The sequence below is a fragment of the Capricornis sumatraensis genome, chromosome 20 (genome assembly GCF_032405125.1).
Source record: "Capricornis sumatraensis isolate serow.1 chromosome 20, serow.2, whole genome shotgun sequence".
In the NCBI taxonomy this organism is placed as follows: domain Eukaryota; kingdom Metazoa; phylum Chordata; class Mammalia; order Artiodactyla; family Bovidae; genus Capricornis; species Capricornis sumatraensis.
In genome coordinates this window covers 67,679,904-67,700,500 of record NC_091088.1, presented here as the reverse complement: position 1 = coordinate 67,700,500, position 20,597 = coordinate 67,679,904, and the positions used below count along the sequence as shown (strand labels likewise).

At 61.5% G+C, this 20,597-nt stretch overlaps 1 protein-coding gene across 2 annotated transcripts; it reads right to left on the bottom strand.

Annotated features, from left to right (window-relative positions):
• Positions 1–208: 208 nt before the first annotated feature.
• Positions 209–19,191, bottom strand: PPP1R12C (protein phosphatase 1 regulatory subunit 12C). Of its 2 annotated transcripts, none has more exons than XM_068992118.1 (22): positions 18,853–19,191; positions 15,142–15,272; positions 14,940–15,058; positions 8,236–8,395; positions 5,812–5,956; positions 5,646–5,720; positions 4,526–4,599; positions 4,316–4,443; positions 4,154–4,227; positions 3,780–3,938; positions 3,636–3,703; positions 2,943–3,080; positions 2,685–2,775; positions 2,495–2,578; positions 2,359–2,419; positions 2,163–2,248; positions 2,030–2,076; positions 1,858–1,951; positions 1,547–1,651; positions 1,151–1,201; positions 936–986; positions 209–838 (listed from the first exon to the last, which is right to left on the bottom strand). In XM_068992118.1, exons 1-22 carry the CDS (start codon positions 19,189–19,191, stop codon positions 752–754), a joined length of 2,367 nt encoding a protein of 788 aa, XP_068848219.1. In that variant the 3' UTR covers positions 209–751. The 2 variants fall into 2 exon arrangements, with proteins under 2 accessions (XP_068848219.1, XP_068848220.1); XM_068992119.1 differs by having other exon boundaries at positions 2,163–2,245; positions 4,157–4,227.
• Between the last annotated feature and the right edge of the window lie 1,406 nt (positions 19,192–20,597).

Sequence of the window (20,597 nt, the reverse complement as noted above, 5' to 3'; positions counted from 1 at the left end):
GCCTGCTTCGTGCCAACCCAACTTTTGACGACGTCAGCTCTGGTTGGGAGCCTTTGCTCCAACTGAGCGCTCTTCTTGAAGCCCCTTCCCGCCCTTCAGCACCGCACCCGCTCGGTCCTGTGGTCTGGGCAGCACGTCAGCAGGAAGCGGAGCCCCGCCTCCAGCCAAGGACGTAGTCACTGAGTGGCAACTTCACGACTTTTATTTGTGGTGCCTGTGCTTTGTCTCGAAAATACCTTCTCCCCCTGCCCCGGACGGCGGGTGGGGAGGGGGCTGCAAAAAATAGAAGACATCCCTCCCTATTGCACGCGGACCCTATATACAGGCCCACCTGGCCGACGCCGGCGGGGCTCTTGGCACATTCTCGGATCCCTGTTCCGGAGCGGGAGGGGTGGTGAGGGTGACATCACACGTGAGAGGGGGACCTCTGGGCGGCCACTCTGGTCCTGGTTCCTGGTCTCGGTGCTTCTTGGTCCTCGGTCCCTTCCTGGTCCCACCTCCAGCCCCAGTCCCTGCTCAGCGACGTCCCCCTACCTGGCTCGGCCTCCCGCCTCCATCCTGGCCTCTGATGGGCCCCCCTTGGCTCCTGGGCTCTCTGTATTCCCCTCCCAGCCTGAAGGTCCCGAGGGGAGGTTATGGCTTCTCAGAGACTCCCCCGGGAGCCCTGTCACTAGTGCTCACGCAGGGGAAGGGGTGCGTGTGGCAGAAGCAGCTGTATAAATATGGGTGCAGGGGAGGGGCTCCTCCGGAGTCACTTGGAGAGTTTGCTGATGACACGAATCAGGGCTGCGTTCTCATCCTTGAGCCGCTGGTTGTCAGCCCGAAGGTCGGACAGGGCCTGTGAGGTGGGAAGACGGGTCAGCCAGGTGGCCCTGGGCAGGCTGAACCCACGGCCGACCAAGGCTCTCTGCACTCAGCTCCCCGCTAGCATTCACCTTCAGCTCCTCCTCCAGCTCAGCTGCCTTTCGCTCCAGGGCCCTGCGCTCCTGGAATAAACAGGGGAAGGTGAGGGGGGGGTGGGGAACTGGGGGTCAAGTATAGTGGAGAGGGGCGAGGAAAGGGCAGAGGTCAATGCCGACCTCTTCCTCCAGACCGTAAGGGCTCGTAAGGCCGGGACATCTCTAGTCCCACCCTGGCCAGCCGTACTCACGAATCTCTCCAGCTCCAGAAGGGCAGGCCTCTCTGCAAAGCGCTCCTGCTTCTGGGGAGGACAGAAAAAGAGCGGGAGTTATACAAGCAGCCGCAAGGCCACGGGCAAAAGGGGAGACCAGTAGAGGAGGGTAAAGGCAGCCGGGACTCGCGGCGGGTTCAAACCGCCCGGCACTGCTCAGGCCCCGCCCTGCCCTTCCGGGCCCTGGCCCCGCCCCTGGGGTATTGGCCCCGCCCCCAACCCCCTCAGTGGCCCATACTCCTCCCCCCAAGGATCCCACCAGCCATTCTGGGCCCCTCAGCCCTGGGCGCTCCGGCTGGTCCTCCCTCCCGGAGACCCGGAGCCGGCACCCGCACCCTCGACAAACCCCTCGCCTCCAGGGCCCCGGCTCTTCACCTGCGTGGCGCGCTCCAGGTCCACCTTGAGCTGCGCCAGCTGCAGGGTGGTCTCCGTCAGGGCCTCGCGAAGGCGCTCGTTCTCACTGCGCAGCTCGGCGTACAGCTGCGGGCCCAGGAGGGACAGGGCGTCAGGCTCGCCGGCGGAGACGCGGCAGACTTGCGGGGGCGGGGGTGGGTGGCTGCGGCCCGGCTGAGGCCGGAAGGGCGCAGAGTGCCCGGGTGGGTCAGGCAGGGCCCCAGGGCAGGGGACGGCGGGGCAGGGATACAAAGCCGAGTGATGGGGACTCCGTTCACGGTGGGGTCGCGAACCTTCCTGAAGCCTCCGTCCGGCTCGTCCGGTTCCGGCTCTGGGTCTGGGTTGAGATCCCGCTGCCTGCGGGATGAGGGGTCGCCCTCGGGAGTGCTGGGGTGGGGGCGGGGAGGCCGTCATGGGGCGCCCACGGCCCCATGACAGCCCAGACCCGGCCTGCCCGCCCCGTACCTGGATTCTGGGCTGCGGTCGGCTGGCGCTGGCTCCGCCTCCTCCCCCTGCGGGGCGGAGGTGAGGTTCAGCGGGGAGGAGAGCTGGGCCCGCCCCCAGGCCCACCCGCGGCCCGCTGGGCGCCACCCCTCACCTCGGCAGGGCCCCTCCACTCCTTGTCGACTCTGCGGGGCTCCCTGGCCGCGGGCGGCCCCTGCCCTTGCCCGTCGGGCGCCTCTGCTGGGGGAGGGGCAGGAATCAGCCCAATGCAGGGCGAGGGGTCCCTGGGCCCGAACCCCAGGAAAACCGAACACGGGCCAGGAGGACGACCTCCCAGAGACCAGCCTCACCTCTCTGGGCAGGGCCGTCAGTGCTCTCGACCCCAGGGACTCGGGGTCTCCGGGAAGGGTCCTGTGGGGAGGGGCCGGGGTCAGAGGATGAGGGCGTCTCGTCCCACCCACTGACCGGTCACCTGACCCCTCTCACCAGGCTCTGCACGCTCGACTTCTCTGCCTCCGGGGCCTTTCCAGCGGCCTTCTCTGCTTCCTTCAGGTCCGTCAGGGTCACACCCTGCACGGGGAGCGGGCAGTCGGGATGGGGGGGCCAGCCCCTTCAGGATGGGGTCCAGGCCCCCGGCCCCTCCTCCCTCAGACCCGGGGTCCGGCCCCTCCCACACCTGCGTGGACCTCCGGGACTGGCGCATGAGGCGAGAGCGCGCTTTCCGCTGAGACTCAGACTCCTCGTCCCGCACTGGCATCTGGTAGGTCCTGAGTGAGGGGCCCGACTTCAGAGCGGGCTCCTCTGGACCCTGTCCTGTCCCACGGCCGACACCCCCAGGGGGAGTGGAGTTCAGCCAGAGGACCCTGAGACCAGCTTCCCCAGGTCCACCCCCACCAGCTCCGGACTCCTGGGTATCGCAGGGGTCTCGCCTCACCTCCGGCGGTCCCGGGAGTCCGCTGGGGGCGCTGCGGAGGCTACGGGGACATGGGGCTTCACCGGGGACTCGGGCTCGGGGGTCCTGGGGTGAGGAGTGGAGTTACCCAAGGGAGGAGGAGGCCTGGAGATCTCAGACCTGTGTGAATTCATTCAATTGGCAAGTATTACTCAAGCTCGCCTTACGTGGTGGGCACCCACACAAAGCAAGCTAAGGAAACGAATAATCTCTGCCCCATGAGTCAACTCTGAGCAGAAACGATGCAACGTGAACGATAACCACAAGAAGACAGGGTCACACAATGTCAAGAGGATAAGCTAGTCTGGGGAAAAACGAGGCAGGACCGGAGCCTGGAGGTGTGCCCGCACGCTGCGGGGGTGAGCGCAGGGCAGGTGGTGGGCCTCCCAGAGAAGCTGACATTTAAACAGACCTGAGCAGGAGGAAGGAAGCCCTGTGGGTGTGAAGGGGGAGGTCGCAGCACAGGGCCTGAGTCAGAGAGGAGGGCGGGAGAGGGGGCAGGGGCCCCCGGGAAGCCAGAGCACCGCAGCCTTGGGCGCTTTTACTTGCAGCACCAAAAGGGAAACTGAGGCCAGGAGTGGTGGGAGCCAGGGAGCAGACCCCAGAGAACCCCGGGTACAAGACAGGAACCCCGACCTCCCCCCCACCTCAGAGGGGCTGTCCCGCTGTACTCACGGGGAAGAGGGCTCCGGCACCTTCTGGGAGGGGGTGGGGGGGACTCTGGCAAGACGGGGCTCCCGGCCCTGCAGAGAGAGGAGACAGGCAGCTACTCTCCCCGCTGGGCAGGATCTGCTCCCCGGGCCTCCCCGCAGTGCTCACCTGAGTGGACGCACCCTCCAGCCGCGAGGAGGACGCGGAGCGCTGCAGCCCGGCCCCCGGAGCACCCTCGGCTCCGCGCCAGTCCGCGGGCCCCAGAGCCCCGGAGCTGCCCGTCTTCTGGAGGCCAAAGCGCCTGGAGAAGGCGGCCTCCTCGGGGGTCTGGAGAAGAGAAAGGTCTCCGTTACTACGACAGGGCCCTTCTCAAGAATTTCACATGCTGCCCCCAGAAGGACCACAGCAAACTACCGCCGGGGACGGGAACAGCCAGGGAGAGGCCGCAGGAGCCCCAGAGGGTTCTGGGCGCGCAGTCTGCACCCCGCGGCCCTGACGGTAGGCTCGGGGCAACCCCGCCCCACCCCCAGGCCCCCACTCACCACGGGGCTCCCAGGGCTACAGGGCAGCGGGGAGGAGACCCCGTTGAGGGCTCTGCATTCTGCAGGGGGTGGCTCTGTGAGGTGGGAAGACGGAGACCTCAGAAGAAGCATCAACCCCTCCTCATCCCTCAGACCCGGGGGTCCAGGCCCCCGGCCCCTCACCTGAGGGGGCTTCTTCTCCCTCGTCCTCGTCCCGGATGGGGGTGCCCCCTGCACCCCCAGGCCGGCGCTCCTTGGACAGGTCTTGGAGGGAGATCTTCTCGCGGCTGCTCAGACGGCACACGGAGCTCCTGGTGGAAAGGGGAGGGTGGGTGCTGGGGCCCAAGCCCTGGGGGGCCTCCAGCCCACTTCCCGCAGGGCGCCACTCCCTACCTTCGGTGTTTGCTGCTGGAGGGCCCCTGGGACTCCGGGCCCCGGCTCTGGGCAGCTTCCTTTTGGTTCCGAAGCTGCAAGGGGGAAGGGGCTGCTGGGAGGGGGGCAGGACGGGCAGACCCTCCTGGGTCCCTCACAGAGCTGTGCTGGGGGGTGGACCGGGTGCTTTGTGGACTCGTCTGCACCGCGCCCTGGGTCTCCAGTGAGTACTTCTGGAGCCTCCGCCTCCCGGGACCCCCGGCACACCCGGACACAGCTGCCTCCCCGACAGCTCGCTCTGGGCGGGCGTTCTGCCCAAGTCTTCACACCTGAGCCGGCCCCGCGGCTCCGCCTCTCCTCTCAGCAAACCTCAAGTGCTGCAGGTCCCCCAGACGCCCTCAGGCTTCCTCTGTGCCCTCAGCGCCCAGAGACCCTGCCTCACCCACTAACCCCACGGGGGCCCCCGGCCCCTCACCTGCTCCTGCCTGGCTCTCAAGGCCCTTTGGGGTCTGCCCCTGTCCCCGCCCGCCCCCCCAACTCCGGGTACCATCTGGTTCCTCTCCCAGCCTCTGCACAGCGCAGCTCCCTCAACACGTGCGTGCCCCCGCGCCTCCAGCCCACCAAGCCGGAAACACCACCTTCTCCCTCAATGTCGCCGCGGCCAAGCTTTAAACAGGGATCTGACCCGGGAGACCTCAGATGATTCCTGCTACCTCAGAGCGCTATGAGACAGGCGGGGTTCTGAATGCTTTTGGTCAGTAACATATACGCCGCTCATTTCAAGACCATGTTCCATGTAACAGCACGTGTAACTCATGAAGTGCACGCGCTGTTTAGTATTCTGCCCATTTTCCTGAGAAAATGGAGAGGCTACTGGACTGGTCTGAGCTCACGCAGCAAATCACGGGCAGAGCTGGGACTCAGATCCCAAATCCAAGCCGTCCGCCCCTTCCTTCTGAGTTTTTCCAGCGACAAGGCCTGGCCCAGCGCTGGTGCGGGGACATCCCAGGGATGACCAGCCCCATCGGCACCCCGAGGTGCTGCTTATCACAGCTCCCCGCTGGGCCCCGGCACTGGCCGGGGAAGGGCAGCTCCCCAGGTCCGCGGGGGCCCCGGGTCCCGACTGCGGATGGAGACTCACGTCCTCCTGCTTCTGGGCCAGTTCCTCCAGCAGGCTCAGCACCTCCTCGTCCGCCAGGTCACAGGGACGCTGCCCCTGGGTGGGCGGGGATTAAGGCAGGTGAGGAGGAGGCAGAGGTGGGGGCCCTCCTGCCCTGCGGCCCCGGGGAGCCAGGCCAGGCCCTCACCGCGTGGGTCAGCGAGTCCATGCCCCCGCCGTGCTCCGCCAGCAGGCGGCAGGCATCCTCCACACCCCAGTGGGCCGCAGCATGCAGGGGTGTCCAGCCGTCGCCGTCACGCAGCTCCGGGTCGTAGCCAGCCTGGAGGAGCAGCCTGGGGGCCGGGGAGGGCTGGGTTCAAGGGCCGAGACAGGGGCTCGGGGCCAGGGGCCATGGTGAGAACCAGCTGTGACAGGGCCGAAAACAGGCCTGGGCCTTGAGGCGCCCCTCCGCAAGGAGACCCTCCTGCCACCGGCTCTGACCCCTCCCCAGCCTATCACGGGGCCTCCGGGACCCTGCTCCCTGAACCTTCAGCGCTCGACTCCTGACACCTCCCCTGTGCGGGAATACCCCCGGCGGAGGTGGAGGAGGGGGTTCCCCAGTGCCCAAGCGTAGAGAAAGGCAGAGTGGGGGCAGCAGGGTTCCAGGAGCCCACTGGCTCGGGGCAGCGGTTCTCAGCCAGGACGACGCTGCCGCCAGGGGGCGTCTGGAGACGTTTCTGGCCGTCACAACGTAGGGGCGGTGCCGGGGGCACCAGTGGGTAGGCTGAGGATGCCCCAAAACCTCCCACAACGCAGAGGACCGCCCCCCAGCAAGGACCGATCAGGACCAAACGCCAGTGCCAAGACGGAACCCCGGCTTAGAGGGTCCTTTCCCAGGAGATCACCACCACCATGGACCACGGGATCTGGAATCTCTCTCACAGCTAGGAATGGCCAGCTGAGTAGGGTCTGGCAAATGGGGATGTCAGCGCTAAGTGTGTATATCACTTCTGGATTGTTCTCTTAAAAGAAACGGACATTCACTCCTGTGGCCCTCCTCCTCCTTCCTGCTGGCTGCGTGGGATGCAGATGCAATGGCAGGAGCTGAAGCAGCCAGCTGAGACTCAGGAGGGGAAGTCTCGGGCAGAAAAGGGCACAGCCTCCGGGGCTGGCCACGCTACCAGGCCTGACCATTCACAGTGTCCCATCCTCCTTGCCACAGGGATCAGACCTGGGATGAACAGGTGCCCAGAGCATATAGGACCTGGGCCTGGAACTACAGAGGATGGGGCACCCTACCTCCAAATTAGAGGAGCCAGCCGAGCCCCAAGCTATCAGGGGTCATCTTACTGGAAAACATTCCCTTCTTCTCCAACCATTCCGTGCAGCCTGCAGAACCTCAGTTCCCTGAGCGGAGACTGAACTCAGGCCACAGCAGTGAAAGCCCAGAACCCTAAACACTAGTCCACCAAAGAGCTCCCCCGGAAAACCTTCCTAAAAATTCATTAACACAGAAGTGAGCAGAGATGGAGGGATTCGCCGGAACTCCATTGTCATACTCAATATAAAGGGAAAATAAAGAGAGGGCAGGGGAGCCTGACAAGCAGCAGAACCAGCTACTCTGACAGGAAAGGGTGAGGCGGTCAGAAACGGGACCAGACCGAGGTGGGGATGAGAGAGAGGGAGCGCGCGGGGCAGCAATTTAAACTATGTGCGCACCGAATGGCGGCCGTGAAACCTGCAGCGCGAAATCTGACACAAAGACAGGGGGAGACAGGAAAGCCCCGCAGGCATGGTGAGACATTCCACCACATTTCACCACATTCTTTCACAGCGACTGACAGCAGCGGCAGATGGGAAAAGGAAGAATCACTAGCGATACAGAAGATTCAAACAGCATGAGTACAAAGCTGACCTAATAACCTACATACAGCGCTGTCCTTGACAGCACACTTCTTTCCTGGCTGACACTGACTAGGGTATGAAGCAAACCTCGACGGATCTCAGGAATCAGGACTCACAGAGAACCTGCTCCCGGACCACAGCAAGATTAAGCTGCGAAATGAGCACGGGGGACTCGGGAATATGGGGGGTTTGGCTCCAGACAACCAGCTGGCTTTACTGCAATACAGCAGGTCACGTGAACTGTTCCGGTTCGCCAGTGCCTGTAAAACTTAAGTCTATTACGTGTGCAATAGCATTCTGTCTGAAATAAAACCCAATGTATGTATCTTAAAAAACACTTCATTTTGCTAAAAAAACGTTCACCGTCATCTGACAATGCAGGGCTGCTGCAAATCTTCAATTTGTTAAAAAATGAAATATTATTGGCGAAGTGCAATGAGGGGAAGCACGGCTCTAATGAAACCATGACTAGAAAACCCCGTGTACTTGTGAATTAGCGACACGCTTCTAAATGACCTCTGGGTCAAAGAAGATTACACGCTGGAAATTGTCTTAAACTGAAGGGCAGTGGGAACCCTGCACATCAAGAGGTGGGGGCAGCTAAGGCTGCATGTCCTTAGTGCATAGTGAGAAAGGGGCGGGAACAGACAAAACCCTCAGGAAGGCATACGATGGAGACAAGGGACGGGGCGCCGGGTGCGAGGGCAGGGGAGCAGGCCCGGCTCACCTCATCACTTCGATGTAACCCTTGGCGGCGGCCACGTGCAGGGCAGAGGCGCCCGTGCGGGGGTGCCGTGCCTCGGGCATGGCGCCCCCATTCAGCCAGCACCTTGTGTCGTGAAGCAGCAATTCCTCCTCCGCCCGTTTGGCCGCCTCCACGTCCACACCTGGGAGGACCAGAAGCGGTAAGAGGTGGGGTGCCCCCCGCGAGACCCGGGGCGGCACCTGGCCTGTGTGAGCTCCTCTGGGGCCCCGGGGAGCTGGGACCAGCACTGCCACTTCCGCAACGGGCAGCCGTGGGTTCCACTGAGGGTCCCTGCTGGGGCTGGGGGGCACTCTTGGGTCTCACCTCCCCTTTCACTACTGATACGATCCTTAGCCCGGCATCTTCCTGTGTTTTGTCACGTGGATCACTCACGAGAGGACAAAGCAAGCAGAAGCCACTGAGGATGCCCAGGCCACTGGGGCGACGACACGTTCTCACCAGCCACCCCCTGCACCGTCTGGGGAGGGGCCAGCATGCTTCCTCTCTCCTCGGTTTCAGGAAAAGTGCTCTGAACTCACTGATGCGAGGGTAAGGGGAAGCTTTACATGAAACAGAAGTCGATTCTGGATTGAGAACAGGCAGCCCTGTTGAGGGCGGAACAGTCCCTTCCAGCCATCACTGAGAATCTGTGGTCTGCCCATTAAGAGCGGTCGAGATGGCAGTCAGAAACGGGCATCTCCTCTAGGGGCCGTGTGCTCCTCCGGGGAGCTTTGTTCCTGTCTGCTGTTTTCCCACTGCGGAACTGCTCACTTGCCCACGTGTGGCCGAGGGCGGAGCCGTCCTGCATGTGGTCGGCAGCCGTGCAGCCAAAGAGCAGGTGCTGAGCCAGGCTGCAGACGGCCAACGTGCCGGGTTGCCAAGCGTAGAAAGAGCAGGCAGCAGCTCACGGATAGTCCCTTACACTGATCGCACGCAGAAATGACAGTGCCCTGGACGTTCGGGTTCAGTAAACCATGCTCCTAAAACGAACCTCACCTGTTTCTATTTTTAAAAGTGCCTTCTTGGAAATCCTTGATTGTGCGTGTGGCTGTCTCTGGCTCCCCACTGGACAGTGCGGGCAGAGAAGCACCTGCTCGGCGCTCAGCTCACAGCAGTACCAGGGGGCCCCGGAGCTAGCCGCCTTCATGAAATTGCTTGCAGGAGTAGGAACCTTGGCACACCCTTACTACAAGGTTGCCAACCCTGTCGGGGTCTGGCAGCTGGGCACTGGGACTCAACTCCGCTGGGATCGCCTCAGGGTGCCCTGGCTGAGGGAGTCCCAGGGGGACTATTCCAGGAAGGTCTGGCTGGTGAAGGCTCACCCGCAGGCCAGGAAAGTGCTCGGGACTCAGAGACCCGCCCCCTCCCGCCCGACCTCCTTAAAGGGAATCACCTACGTTCAGTCCTATTATAGACACAGGCACTTCGCGGGCAGGGAAAGGCAGGGTTTGCAGACCTTTCTCTGCAGCCACAGTTAGGGTCCTGCCTGTTCAAATGCATCCTTCTGCAGTTTTGCTTTTTGTGGAGATTCGCCCGTGTTTATAAACAGAACTCCTGATGGAGGGGGGCAAACCAGCACCTGTGCGTGCAGCAAGCTGTTCAGTTCACACAGATTTATCTACTTCACCAAACCTGCGATTCAGCGGCTTTTAGGACATTCACCATGTGCCGCCATCAACGCTATCTATCTGTACCTGAACCTTCTCATTACCCCAGACGGAAACCCCTTACCCCATCAAGCAGTCCCTCCCCAGGGCCTGACAACCACTAATCCGCTTCCTGACACTGCGGGTTTGCCTCTTCTGGACAGAGCCTATGTTTGTAAATAAAGTTTTAATGGCTAATGACCACACCCACTCTTTTGCATATCCCCCTGGCAGTTTCGCCTATCACCGATCACTAATCTACAGGTTGCTGATTGATCCCTTCTGGATCTGGTGTTGGCCCACCTTCACCCTCTCAGCTGAAAGAGGAGCTCCCTCAGAATACATCCATCTGAATGCAGAGTTCCAAAGAATAGCAAGGAGAGATAAGAAAGCCTTCCTCAGTGATCAGTGCAAAGAAAGAGAGGAAAACAAGAGTGGGAAAGACTAGAGATCTCTTCAAGAAAATTAGAGGGTGGTGGGAGGGGGGTTCAGGGTTGGGAACTCATGTACACCTGTGGTGGATTCATGTCAATGTATGGCAAAACCAATACAGTATTGTAAAGTAAAAAAATAAAATTAAAAAAATTAATAATAATAATAATAAAGAAAATGAGAGATACCAAGGGAACACTTCATGCAAAGATGGGCTCAATAAAGGACAGAAATGGTCTGGACCTAACAGAAGCAGAAGATATTAGGAAGAGGTGGCAAGAACACACAGAGGAACTGTACAAAAAAGATTTTCACGACCCAGATAATCACAATGGTGTGATCACTCATCTAGAGCCAGACATCCTGGAATGTGAAGTCAAGTGGGCCTTAGGAAGCATCACTACGAATAAGCTAGTGGAGGTGATGGAATTCCAGTTGAGCTATTTCAAATCCTGAAAGATGATGCTGTGAAAGTGCTACACTCAATATGCCAGCAAATTTGGAAAACTCAGCAGTGGCCACAGGACTGGAAAAGGTCAGTTTTCATTCCAATCCCAAAGAAAGGCGATGCCAAAGAATGCTCAAACTACCGCAAAATTGCACTCATCTCACACACTAGTAAAGTAATGCTCAAAATTCTCCAAGCCAGGCTTCAGCAATACGTGAACCGTGAACTTCCTGATGTTCAAGCTGGAGTTAGAAAAGGCAGAGGAACCAGAGATCAAATGGCCAACATCCGCTGGATCATCAAAATAGCAAGAGAGCTCCCCCAAAACATCTACTTCTGCTTTATTGACTATGCAAAGCCTTTGACTATGTGGATCACAACAAACTATGGAAAATTCTGAAAGAGATGGGAATACCAGACCACCTGACCTGCCTCCTGAGAAATCTGTGTGCAGGTCAGGAAGCAACAGTTAGAACTGGACATGGAACAGACTGGTTCCAAATAGGAAAAGGAGTACGTCAAGGCTGTATATTGTCACCCTGCTTATTTAACTTGGAGAAGGAAATGGCAACCCACTACAGTACTATTGCTTGGAAAATTCCATGGATGGAGGAGCCTGGTAGGCTATAGTCCACGGGGTCGCAGAGTCGGACACGACTGAGCGATTTCACTTCTTATTATTATTATTTAACTTATATGCAGAGTACATCATGCAAAATGCTGGGCTGGCTGAAGCACAAGCTGGAATCAAGATTGCCGGGAGAAATATCAACAGCTTCAGACATGCAGATGACACCAGCCTTACCACAGAAAGTGAAAAAGAACTAAAAACCCTCTTGATGAAAGTGAAAGAGGACTGAAAAAGGTGGCTTAAAGCTCAACATTCAGAAACTGAGATCATGGCATCTGGTCCCGCTGCTTCATGGCAAACAGGTGGGGAAACAGCGGCTGATTTTATTTTTCTGGGCTCCAAAATCACTGCAGATGGTGACTGCAGCCATGAAATTGAAAGACACTTGCTTCTTGGAAGAAAAGCTGTGACCAACCTAGACAGAATATTAAAACCAGAGACATTACTTTGCCAACAAAGGTCCGTCTAGTCAAAGCTATGGTTTTCCCAGTAGTCATGTATGGATGTGAGAGTTGGACCATAAAGAAAGCTGAGCACCAAAGAATTGATGCTTTTGAGCTGTGGTGTTGGAGAAGACTCTTGAGAGTCCCTTGGACTGCAAGGAGATCAAACCAGTCAATCCTAAAGGAAATCAACCCTGAATATTCATTGGATGGACTGATGCTGAAGCTCCAATACTCTGACCACCTGAACAGAAAAAAAAGAGCTGACTCATTTAAAATTACCCTGGCGCTGGGAAAGAGTGAAGGCAGGAAGAGAAGGGAGCAACAGAGGATGAGGTGCTTGGATGGCATCACCGAGTCGACGGACATGAGTCTGAGCAAGCCTGGAGTTGGTGATGGACAGAGAAGCCTGGCGTGCTGCAGTCCCTGGGGTCGCAAAGATTTGGACAGGCCTGAGTGACTGAACTGACAGCCTCTCGACACTGTGAAGCGCGAGGGGGAGGGTGTGGAACTGCTGGAGCACCGGGAGTGAGGATCTCCAGCTACAATCCATGCCGTCCATCTAGCTGTTCACACGGAGGCTAGAATCACCCACGTGCCTGCCAGCCAGAGAAAAGAGCGCCGTGGCTGGGCCTTGCCAGGACTGGAACTGCCTGTCAAAGCTGCCCAGCTCTGAGAGTAACCAGCCCGCATCCCTGTCCTGATGTCGGGATTCCTTCCAGCCCAGTTCCAAGTCCCTGTGGGTCTGACCGTGGCCCTTCTGAGCAAAATGGCCAGGGGGTCCTGGGCTCCGGCTGGCCCCTGAGGCCCAGGCTGTGAGCACAGTGTCTGGGGAGGAGCTGTCGCTTGGAGCTGCCAGCGTCCAGGCCCCTCCCTGCTTGTCCTCACCCCACGTGGCTCCAACATGAGGGGCCCACAGCCCGGCTCCAAGGGCAGCTGCGTCACCAGGCCTGACCGTCCTCCTTGCCACACGACTGGCTCAGGGCAGGCTGTGACCAGGGCGGCCCTAAGGGCAGAGGGCTGGGGCTGGGGCTGCTGAGAAGTCTAGCTCTAGTTCCGCCAGGGGGTCAGCCTGCACTGCTGGGAGCCACGCTAAGTGCCTCACCGAGAGAACCAGCCTAGGAGGGAAGCCAACACAGAGCTCAGCAGAGAGATGGGAGGAAGGCTTCTGACCGTGTCTGCGCCCCTGGATCAAGCTATGCCTGAAGACCACATAACTCCTAGACTTCAGTTACAGAGGCCCACGAATTGTCTTCTGCTTAAAACTGTGGTAAAGCACAGATTCTGCCCAGCACAGTCCTTGAGGCCTCACATCAGGACAGGCACCGTGGAGCCACGTCACTGAAGCCTCCGGGTTTCAGAGGCAGCTGTGCCCCACCCGCAGCAGTGCAGCGGACGGTCTTCCCAGTAGCATCACAGGCCTTTGGGCCTGGTTGGTCCTGCAAGCCAACCCCCCGCGACCTTCGGCCCTCGTGAGAAGGTGATGAGAGCTCTGGGCAATTCTGGCAGGAATTGAGAGGCCTGAGAGATCAGCCAGCCCCAGTGGCCTCCAAGCATCGCCCTGCAGGCTACTTTTTAACAACAAAGGGAAGAAGATGCCTTGATGGCAGAGTCACCTGGGCGTCCTCTGAATGAGGCTCAAGGTTAACATCACCAGTAAGAGGGCGGACGGAATTCGTCTCCCCGCAGAATTTGCTGGCAAGTTCCTGCCAAACCTGCAGAACTGACAAGCAATCAGGTCCAGGCTGAGGGGCCATGTAAACAGGGGAGGGGTGAAGGCTGGTCCTGTGCAGCCGGCGGGGCCAGGGGAGGGAACCTGGGCAGGCCCATCCCTGCGGAGAGGGAGGTGCACAAGCGATCACGCCAAGAAGCTGGAAACTCGGAGTCCACACTTCAGGATTCCACTTACGGAAAATGTCCAGGACAGGCAAACCCCCCACACGAAGCCCATGGGTGGCCCCCGGGCTGAGGGGGAAGGGGAGGTTGGGGGTCACAGCCCAGGGTTTCTTTGGGGCTGATCAGAATCATCCAAACTCAATGTGCTCACAGACACATAGGCTTCAGTGTGACTACGCTAAAAAAGACAAAACAGAAAACACGAGCCCACACACGCCTAAAGAGTGAAGGAAGCGCACACGCAGACAACTGCGCCTACACGAGGCTGCTGGAAACCCCGGTGAGCCTCAGTGGGGGCTGCCCTCATCGGACTGCCAGTGAAGCCTGGCTCAGCGTGTGAAGCCGTCCAGGTGAGGACGTGGAGAAGCGGAGGCAGGAAAAGCCCGGCTCTGTCTCTGCTTCACTTCGCTCCCTACATCTGAAGCAAACCAGCGCTCTGGACCTCGGCTGGCCCACCAGCGGCGCCTCGAGGGACTCCCGCGGCCCCCGGCACACCACCTGCCCAGGGCAGAGCCTCGTCCCTCCCAGCCCCAGCCAAGCTGGGCATCGCCTCGGACACTCAGCCGTTCTTCAGCAGCCTCCCTGCACCTCCCCCGTGGCCCTCCAGACCCCCCCGGCCCCGCGCTCACACCTCCTCACAGATGCAGTGCGGTCACCAGACCCGCTCAGAGGAACAGACGGCCACCCGGACGCCACGCTGGGGACGGGGCGAGGCTGCTCACTGTCTCCCACCCGCGGCCCCCCGGCCCTCCACCGCAGGGCAGCCGGGCGAGTCCTCCCCACAGTCTGGGCATCAGTGACTGTGAGAGGGAGCGTGGGAAGGTGGGGACCTGCCAGCGGTCACACAGGCTCCCCCTAGAAAACTGAGCGTGGCCAGGCACAGAGTTTAGGGGGTCCTGGGCCCCGTTAAGGACCCTGGGGCGCAGTGATCCCCAGCACAGCAGACCAGACCCCCAGGAGACTCGGCATTCCTCCACTGCCCCCCACCCCCCAGCACAACTCCTGAGAAGACCCACCATCACCCGGGACAAGCGCCAAACTCAGTTTCCTCCGTCAGCCCGAGAACGAGCCAAGCCCTGCCTCAGTGACTTCTCGGGTTAAACGGTCCAGGCCACACTGAGACCCTGGGGTCCAGGTCCTTGGCAACGGAGGCCCCGACGGCAGGAGCCCCGGCCCCGCCCCAGGCCCACCTCGGCGGGCGATCTCGGCCTTCAGCAGCGCCTCCATGGCGTCGGACTCGGCCAGGTCCAGAGGCACGTCCCCGTCGCTGTTGACCGCGGCGATGTTGGCCCCATGGCTCAGGAGGTACCTGGGGAGGCGGGGGCAGGCCGCGGTCAGGACGGAGGCGTCCGGGCCGCACGCCCAGCGGGCCGCCCACCCTCCCCACCTCACCTGGCGATGTCCAGGTAACCGCAGGAGGCGGCCACGTGGAGGGGCGTCCAGCCCTCGTTGTCCGCCTGGTTCACTGTGGCACCCTGCTCCACCAGGAAGCGCACCACCTCAAGGTTCTCGTCAATGCAGGCCTGGGGGGCACGGCAGGGGGTCACCCTCACCACCCCGGACCCCTCCGCGTGCCTTGCAAGGCAGGACCCTGCCAGGGCCTCGAGGGGGACCCAGGGCCGACCGAGCAAGGCTCCAGAGGAAGACCCCAAGGGCCCTGGAAGGCACCATGTCCGCAGGGCACCCCCAGCCCTGCACAGCCTGGCTTCCCGGCGGCCAGGCCAGGCAGGCCTCTGGGGCTCACTGGGGACCGTGAGAGGAGGAGCTGGCCAGAGAGGAGGAGCTGTAGGGATCCCGAACCATGCTTGTTCACGAGACGCACCCCAGTCACCATGGAGGATGGGACCCCAGAGCTGAACCCAAGGGAAGAGACCCAGGCCTTCCCCCTCAGACCCAGCAGACTCTCCAGGAGAGCTGACCACCGCCCTGCCGTGTCCCTGGTAGGGAGACAGCCAGACCCTGGGGCCCAAGGCCACGCGGGGTCGACAGGTCCCTGCGAACCTGGGAGGGGGGGCGGGGCGGTGGTGAGGGCCCTGGCCAGGACCCCGACACTGGGAAAGGCGGCTGAGAGAGGGTGTGCCCAGGCCTGGGCCCGAGGAGAGGCACAGGGCCCCCCATCATGGGGCGTCCACGGGCACCTTTCCCACTCTGAGGGCTGTCAGGATCCCCTCTGATGGAGGAAGAGATCCCAGCCCCAGGAGACCAAAGCCCCTGCCCGCGCTAGCGCAGCAGGCCGGGGCCAGAGAAAGGGTTTCGCCCGGGACGCGTGCGAACACGCGGTGGGCACTGGGCCTGAGCAGGGCTGAGGGACGGGAGTGGACCTGGCCTCCTGGGTCCTCAGGGGAATTAGCCTCCGACTCCCTCACCTCTCCACGGCCGGCCGCCTGGAGCAAGGGGAGGAAGCTACGAGGGCCAAGAGCATGAAGTCATGGAAACTCAGGCTGCGAAAGGGGGGCCACACATGCCCTGGGAACGGGATGAACTCTGGGCACCGTTTATTTCCACCAGTTGCCATGGTGATGAGAGGGGGGGCGAGGAGGGAGACAGGCCTTTCCCTTTCAAGGACCTGGCCGGGCACAGGCATCCGTGCGAAAGATGTCTGCGTCCTGGGCGCCAGGGACCAAGAATCCAGGCCCCACCGTCCTCCTCAGACCTGGGGGTCCAGGGCCCCCACCCCTCCCCCCTCAGACCCGGGGGTCCAGGCCCCGCCCTCCTTCTCAGACCTGGGGGTCTAAGTCCCCCGCCCCTCCCCCCTCAGACCTGGGGGTCCAGGCCCCCCGCCCCTCCCCCCTCAGACCCAGGGAACCTAGACTCTCCGACCCCCTCCCTATTTACACCTAAGAATCCTGGCTCACAGTCCTTCCTATCCCAGACCCCAGTTGCTAATTACCAGGTAATCTGGGGATGAGGCAGCCTATACCGGCCTTGTCACCTTGTCGAGGGGTAGGGGCTGGGATGTGAGACCTCCTGGGGTCACAGCCAGAGCAGGGAGCTGACGCCAGGGGACCTGCTCCAGGGGGAACAGAAACCACGGCTGCCGGACTCGCCCAGACAACATGAGCGACTATCCCGCGGGCCTGTCCGGGGGTTTCCTGGGACCTGGGACTTTCTGAGCTAAAACGAGGCCAGTCTTGGGCAAACTGGCACAAGCTGGTCAGCAAACACCCAGACCCAAAGCCCCGCTCCCCTGCTCGCTCACTGGCTGGGCGACTCCCCTTCTCTGCGCCTCAGATGGATGCCCTGATCCCCTCCAGGCCTCCCGCAGAGCCCTGGCGAGTGACTTCCTCTTGCCTATAGCAGGAGGCCGAGAGGGATCCCAGGGTGGCCTTCTGCCGGGCAGGGTCTGGGCCAAGGGACAAGCTGGGGAGCGCAGCCCAGCAGGAAAGGCAGGGCCAGGAACACCTTCAGAAAGGCCCCGGGGAGGCGGGGCAGGGACGGCAGTGCAGGAAGGGGACTCGGAAACCTGAGGCCCCTGTCCCGGGCGTGTCAAGCTCTGAGACCCTGCGGGACCTCAGGAAGGGGGACCCTCCTCTACACTGGGGCTCCTGCAGGGCACGGGCCTGGGGGTGCCGGTGGGGGAGAGATGGCACCTGGACCAGGGGCTGCAACCACCAACTGGACGTCAGGCACTTCCTGCAGGGTGTCCCTGCCAACCCATTCACAGGCAAGAAGCCCGAGGCACAGAGAAAAGACCCGCATTCAAAGCCACTCACTTGAGGAGCCGAGATCAGAACTCAGGACTGGCCTACCTTCCTGAGCTGCTGCTCCTCCTGGGAAGCTGGCACGTGGGCCCTCCCGGCCTCCTCCGCAGCCCCCTGCTCCCTGCCCAGGTTTCCTTCCCTGGGTCCTCTCTGGGTCCCAAAGTAACCAAACCCTAGGGGTTCCGGCAGGGAAGAGAAGGTTGGGGACTGGACCAATTCGAGGAGACTAGGAGGGAGACAGCCTTGGGGACAGGGGTCCTCTGTGAACTGTGCCTGATGGCCCCACTAAAGAAAGGGGGGTGGGGTGGGGGGGCGACAGGAGCACCCCGAATCAGAGGGAACCCTGGTAGTGGGGCCTACGGTGGGCCTGGTTCTGGAACAGAAGAAGCTCAAAGGCAGTGGTTGGCGCGTCTGGGGAAGGCACGAGGGCCCAGGCTGTGGACAGAGGGGTGTAACCTGGCTCTGGATCTCTTGAGAAGGTGACAAGATGGGGGCTGGGAGAGAGGACACACTCTGCGGGAGGGAGGCGCTGCCCAGATTCACAGGAGGGGATCCAGGCAGAGAATGCAAGGTGACCAGAGGATAGAGAGGCAGCCCAAAGCCAGGAAGAGGTGGGTGCTTCGAGTCAGCCCAGAAAAAAAGGGGGGGTGATGCTGCAGGCCTGGCCAAAGCAACAGGAGAGAGAGAGGAGTTCCTGGAGGAGAGACACCCTTGGGAGAAGGCCTTGCCTTGGGAGGCAAGAGGTGGCACAGCCCCAGAAAGAGAAATGACAGAGGGCATGAGGGTAAAGGGGGGCAGGGGAGACAGCCTGAGCTGACCCGGGCCAGGGAAGCACCCACTTCAGGAGTACAGAGCCTCGAAGGCAGGGGCTCAGGAAAGAACACCCTTAGAGAGCAACAGATGGCACGGGCCGGGATGACAGGCGGCCCCACGCAGAGAGGCCGGGCGGCAGGGAGGACGGCGATGCTATGCTGCTGGGGGTGGAAGGGTGGGGCAGTGGTACCTATGGGGGAACAGGAGGCACCGGTGGGGCTGCAAGGGGCACAGACTCAGGAAAGAGAGAGGCCCAACTCTAGATGGCAGAGTCGAGGTGGCACCGGTGGCGATCGCACGGGCGAGACTCGCAGAGAGCCCCCAAGGTCGGGAAAGAGCACAGCGAAGTGACAAGACGGGGATGCACCGGGCTGAGGCCGGCAGCGACGGTTCGGGGCCAGGAAAGGGCGGCTCAGATTGGCAAAAGCCAGCGTCAGCTCCAGCGGCTCAGGGTCGGGAGAGGGGAGCCCCAGGTGGGACGGAGGGGAATGGGGGTCCGCCGCGGACGACGGCGCAGAGCAGGGCCGGCCGGGGTGCCTCCAGGCCGGGGAGGGAGGGTGCTCCGGGCGGCGCAGACCCGGGAGCTGACCTGGTGCAGGGCGCTGATGCCGTCGGCGTTGGTGGAGTCGAGCACGGCGCGGGCGGGCGGCGGGGCGGCGGGGTCCAGCTCTGCGGCGGGGTCCAGCTCTACGCCGGGGCCGGGGTCGGCCGCGCGCAGCATCAGGCGCGCCTCGTCCAGGTCGCCGCCCGCGCAGGCCGCCAGAAACTCGGCGGCGCGCTCGAAGCGCACGGTGCGGGCGCGCCGCTCCCCGGGGCCCGGCTCGGCGCCCGCCCGCGCCCCCCACTGCCGCAGCTGCTCCCGCCGCCGCTCGCGGGCCGCTGCTGCCGCCGCCCCGGGGCCCGCCCCGGGGCCGTCCTCGCCCGACATCGCGCCGCCCGCCCGCCCGTGAGCGAACGAGCGAGCGAGCGAGCGCCGAGCACCGAGCCCCAAGCTGCTGCTGCTGCTGCTGCCGCTGCCGCTGCCGCCGCCGCCGCCGCCAGCTCCCGGGCCGCCGGGAACTGCCGCCAGCCCCGCGCCGCCCAAGGATCTACCGGCACCCGCCCGGCGCGCTACGTCACCACGCAGCCCCGGGGCGCGCTGGGAAATGGAGTCCGCAGTCGGGAGAGGTCGTGGCAACAGCCTCAGAGAAGGCCGCGGGGCGCTCTGGGAAGCGGAGTCCACAAGCGGAAATCGGTCTCGGCCACATTCCGGCCTCGATCTGCCCCGAGGCACACTGGGAAATTCGCGGCTCAGCGGTTTCAAAAGGAAATCTAATTAAGAGGATGCCCCCTGGGGGGTGCTGGGAAATGTAGTCTAAAGGCCGGATATGTGCCCCGGGGCATGTGGGAAATGTAGTTCACAGTATCAAGGAACCCAAGCGGGAAACGGACTTGATAACCCGGGAGTCCTAAAAAATACAGAACTCATTTTTCCATACACCTTACCGCTTTCCTCATACCATGTGACTTACTTATTTTGGGTTTGTCTTATCCCTTCAACTAGAAATAAGCCCCTGGAGGACAGGAATTTTTGTCGTCTTGTGTATCCCTGTTCCCATTGCCAAGACCTAATAAAACGCGATCGGGAAGAGGGTTTTGAATGAATGAATAAATGAATGGATTCCCTAGGTCCTGAGAACCTCCAGATACTATGGGAAATTGAGTCCTCAACCCTTACACCAAGAAAATCCCTGGGTGACCGCCCAGGGCACCTTGGGAAGTAAAAATTACGGTACAAAGCTCACGGCAATCGGCCGCTGGGCACGCTGGGAAACGTAGTACTCGGGGCCACGACCCTAAAGGTACGGTTGGTCCAAAGCACCCTAAGTCCCTGATGGAACCCCTGGATTACATCAAGAAGGGAACCCAAGAGGCAGGATCCGCAATAACAGTTCCTCAGAGCCTTCACTGGCCCTCCCCTCTACTCGCTACCATCTTGGGACGTGGAGCAGTCTGGGAAATGTAGTCCGGGCTGCTCGTCCTCGCAAGCCATGCTGGGATTTGTAGTCCAAGGCGAGGACTTTTTAATGGACGTGGAGGGGGAGTTGGCTCATACATAACATCATAAAGCACGATGTGAGCCTCGTCTTAAGTACTCTGCACCTTAATCTTCATTGGGAAGGAAGCAAACACTCTGAGACTAGAGAAAAGACCTATAAAGATCACAAAGCTGCTGCGGCTTCTAAGTTGCTTCAGTCGTGTCCGACTCTGTGCGACCCCGTAGATGGCAGCCCACCAGGCTCCCCCGTCCCTGGGATACTCCAGGCAAGAACACTGGAGTGGGTTGTCATTTCC

Excerpts from the sequence above, each read along its gene's own strand:
- PPP1R12C (XM_068992118.1), bottom strand. The coding sequence starts at position 19,191 with ATGTCGGGCGAGGACGGCCCCGGGGCGGGCCCCGGGGCGGCGGCAGCA. Across the intron at positions 2,776-2,942 it reads GACTCCCGGGACCGCCGGAG|GACCTACCAGATGCCAGTGC; the intron begins GTGAGGCGAGAC and ends CCCCTCACTCAG. Across the intron at positions 2,249-2,358 it reads TGACGGCCCTGCCCAGAGAG|CAGAGGCGCCCGACGGGCAA; the intron begins GTGAGGCTGGTC and ends CCCCTCCCCCAG.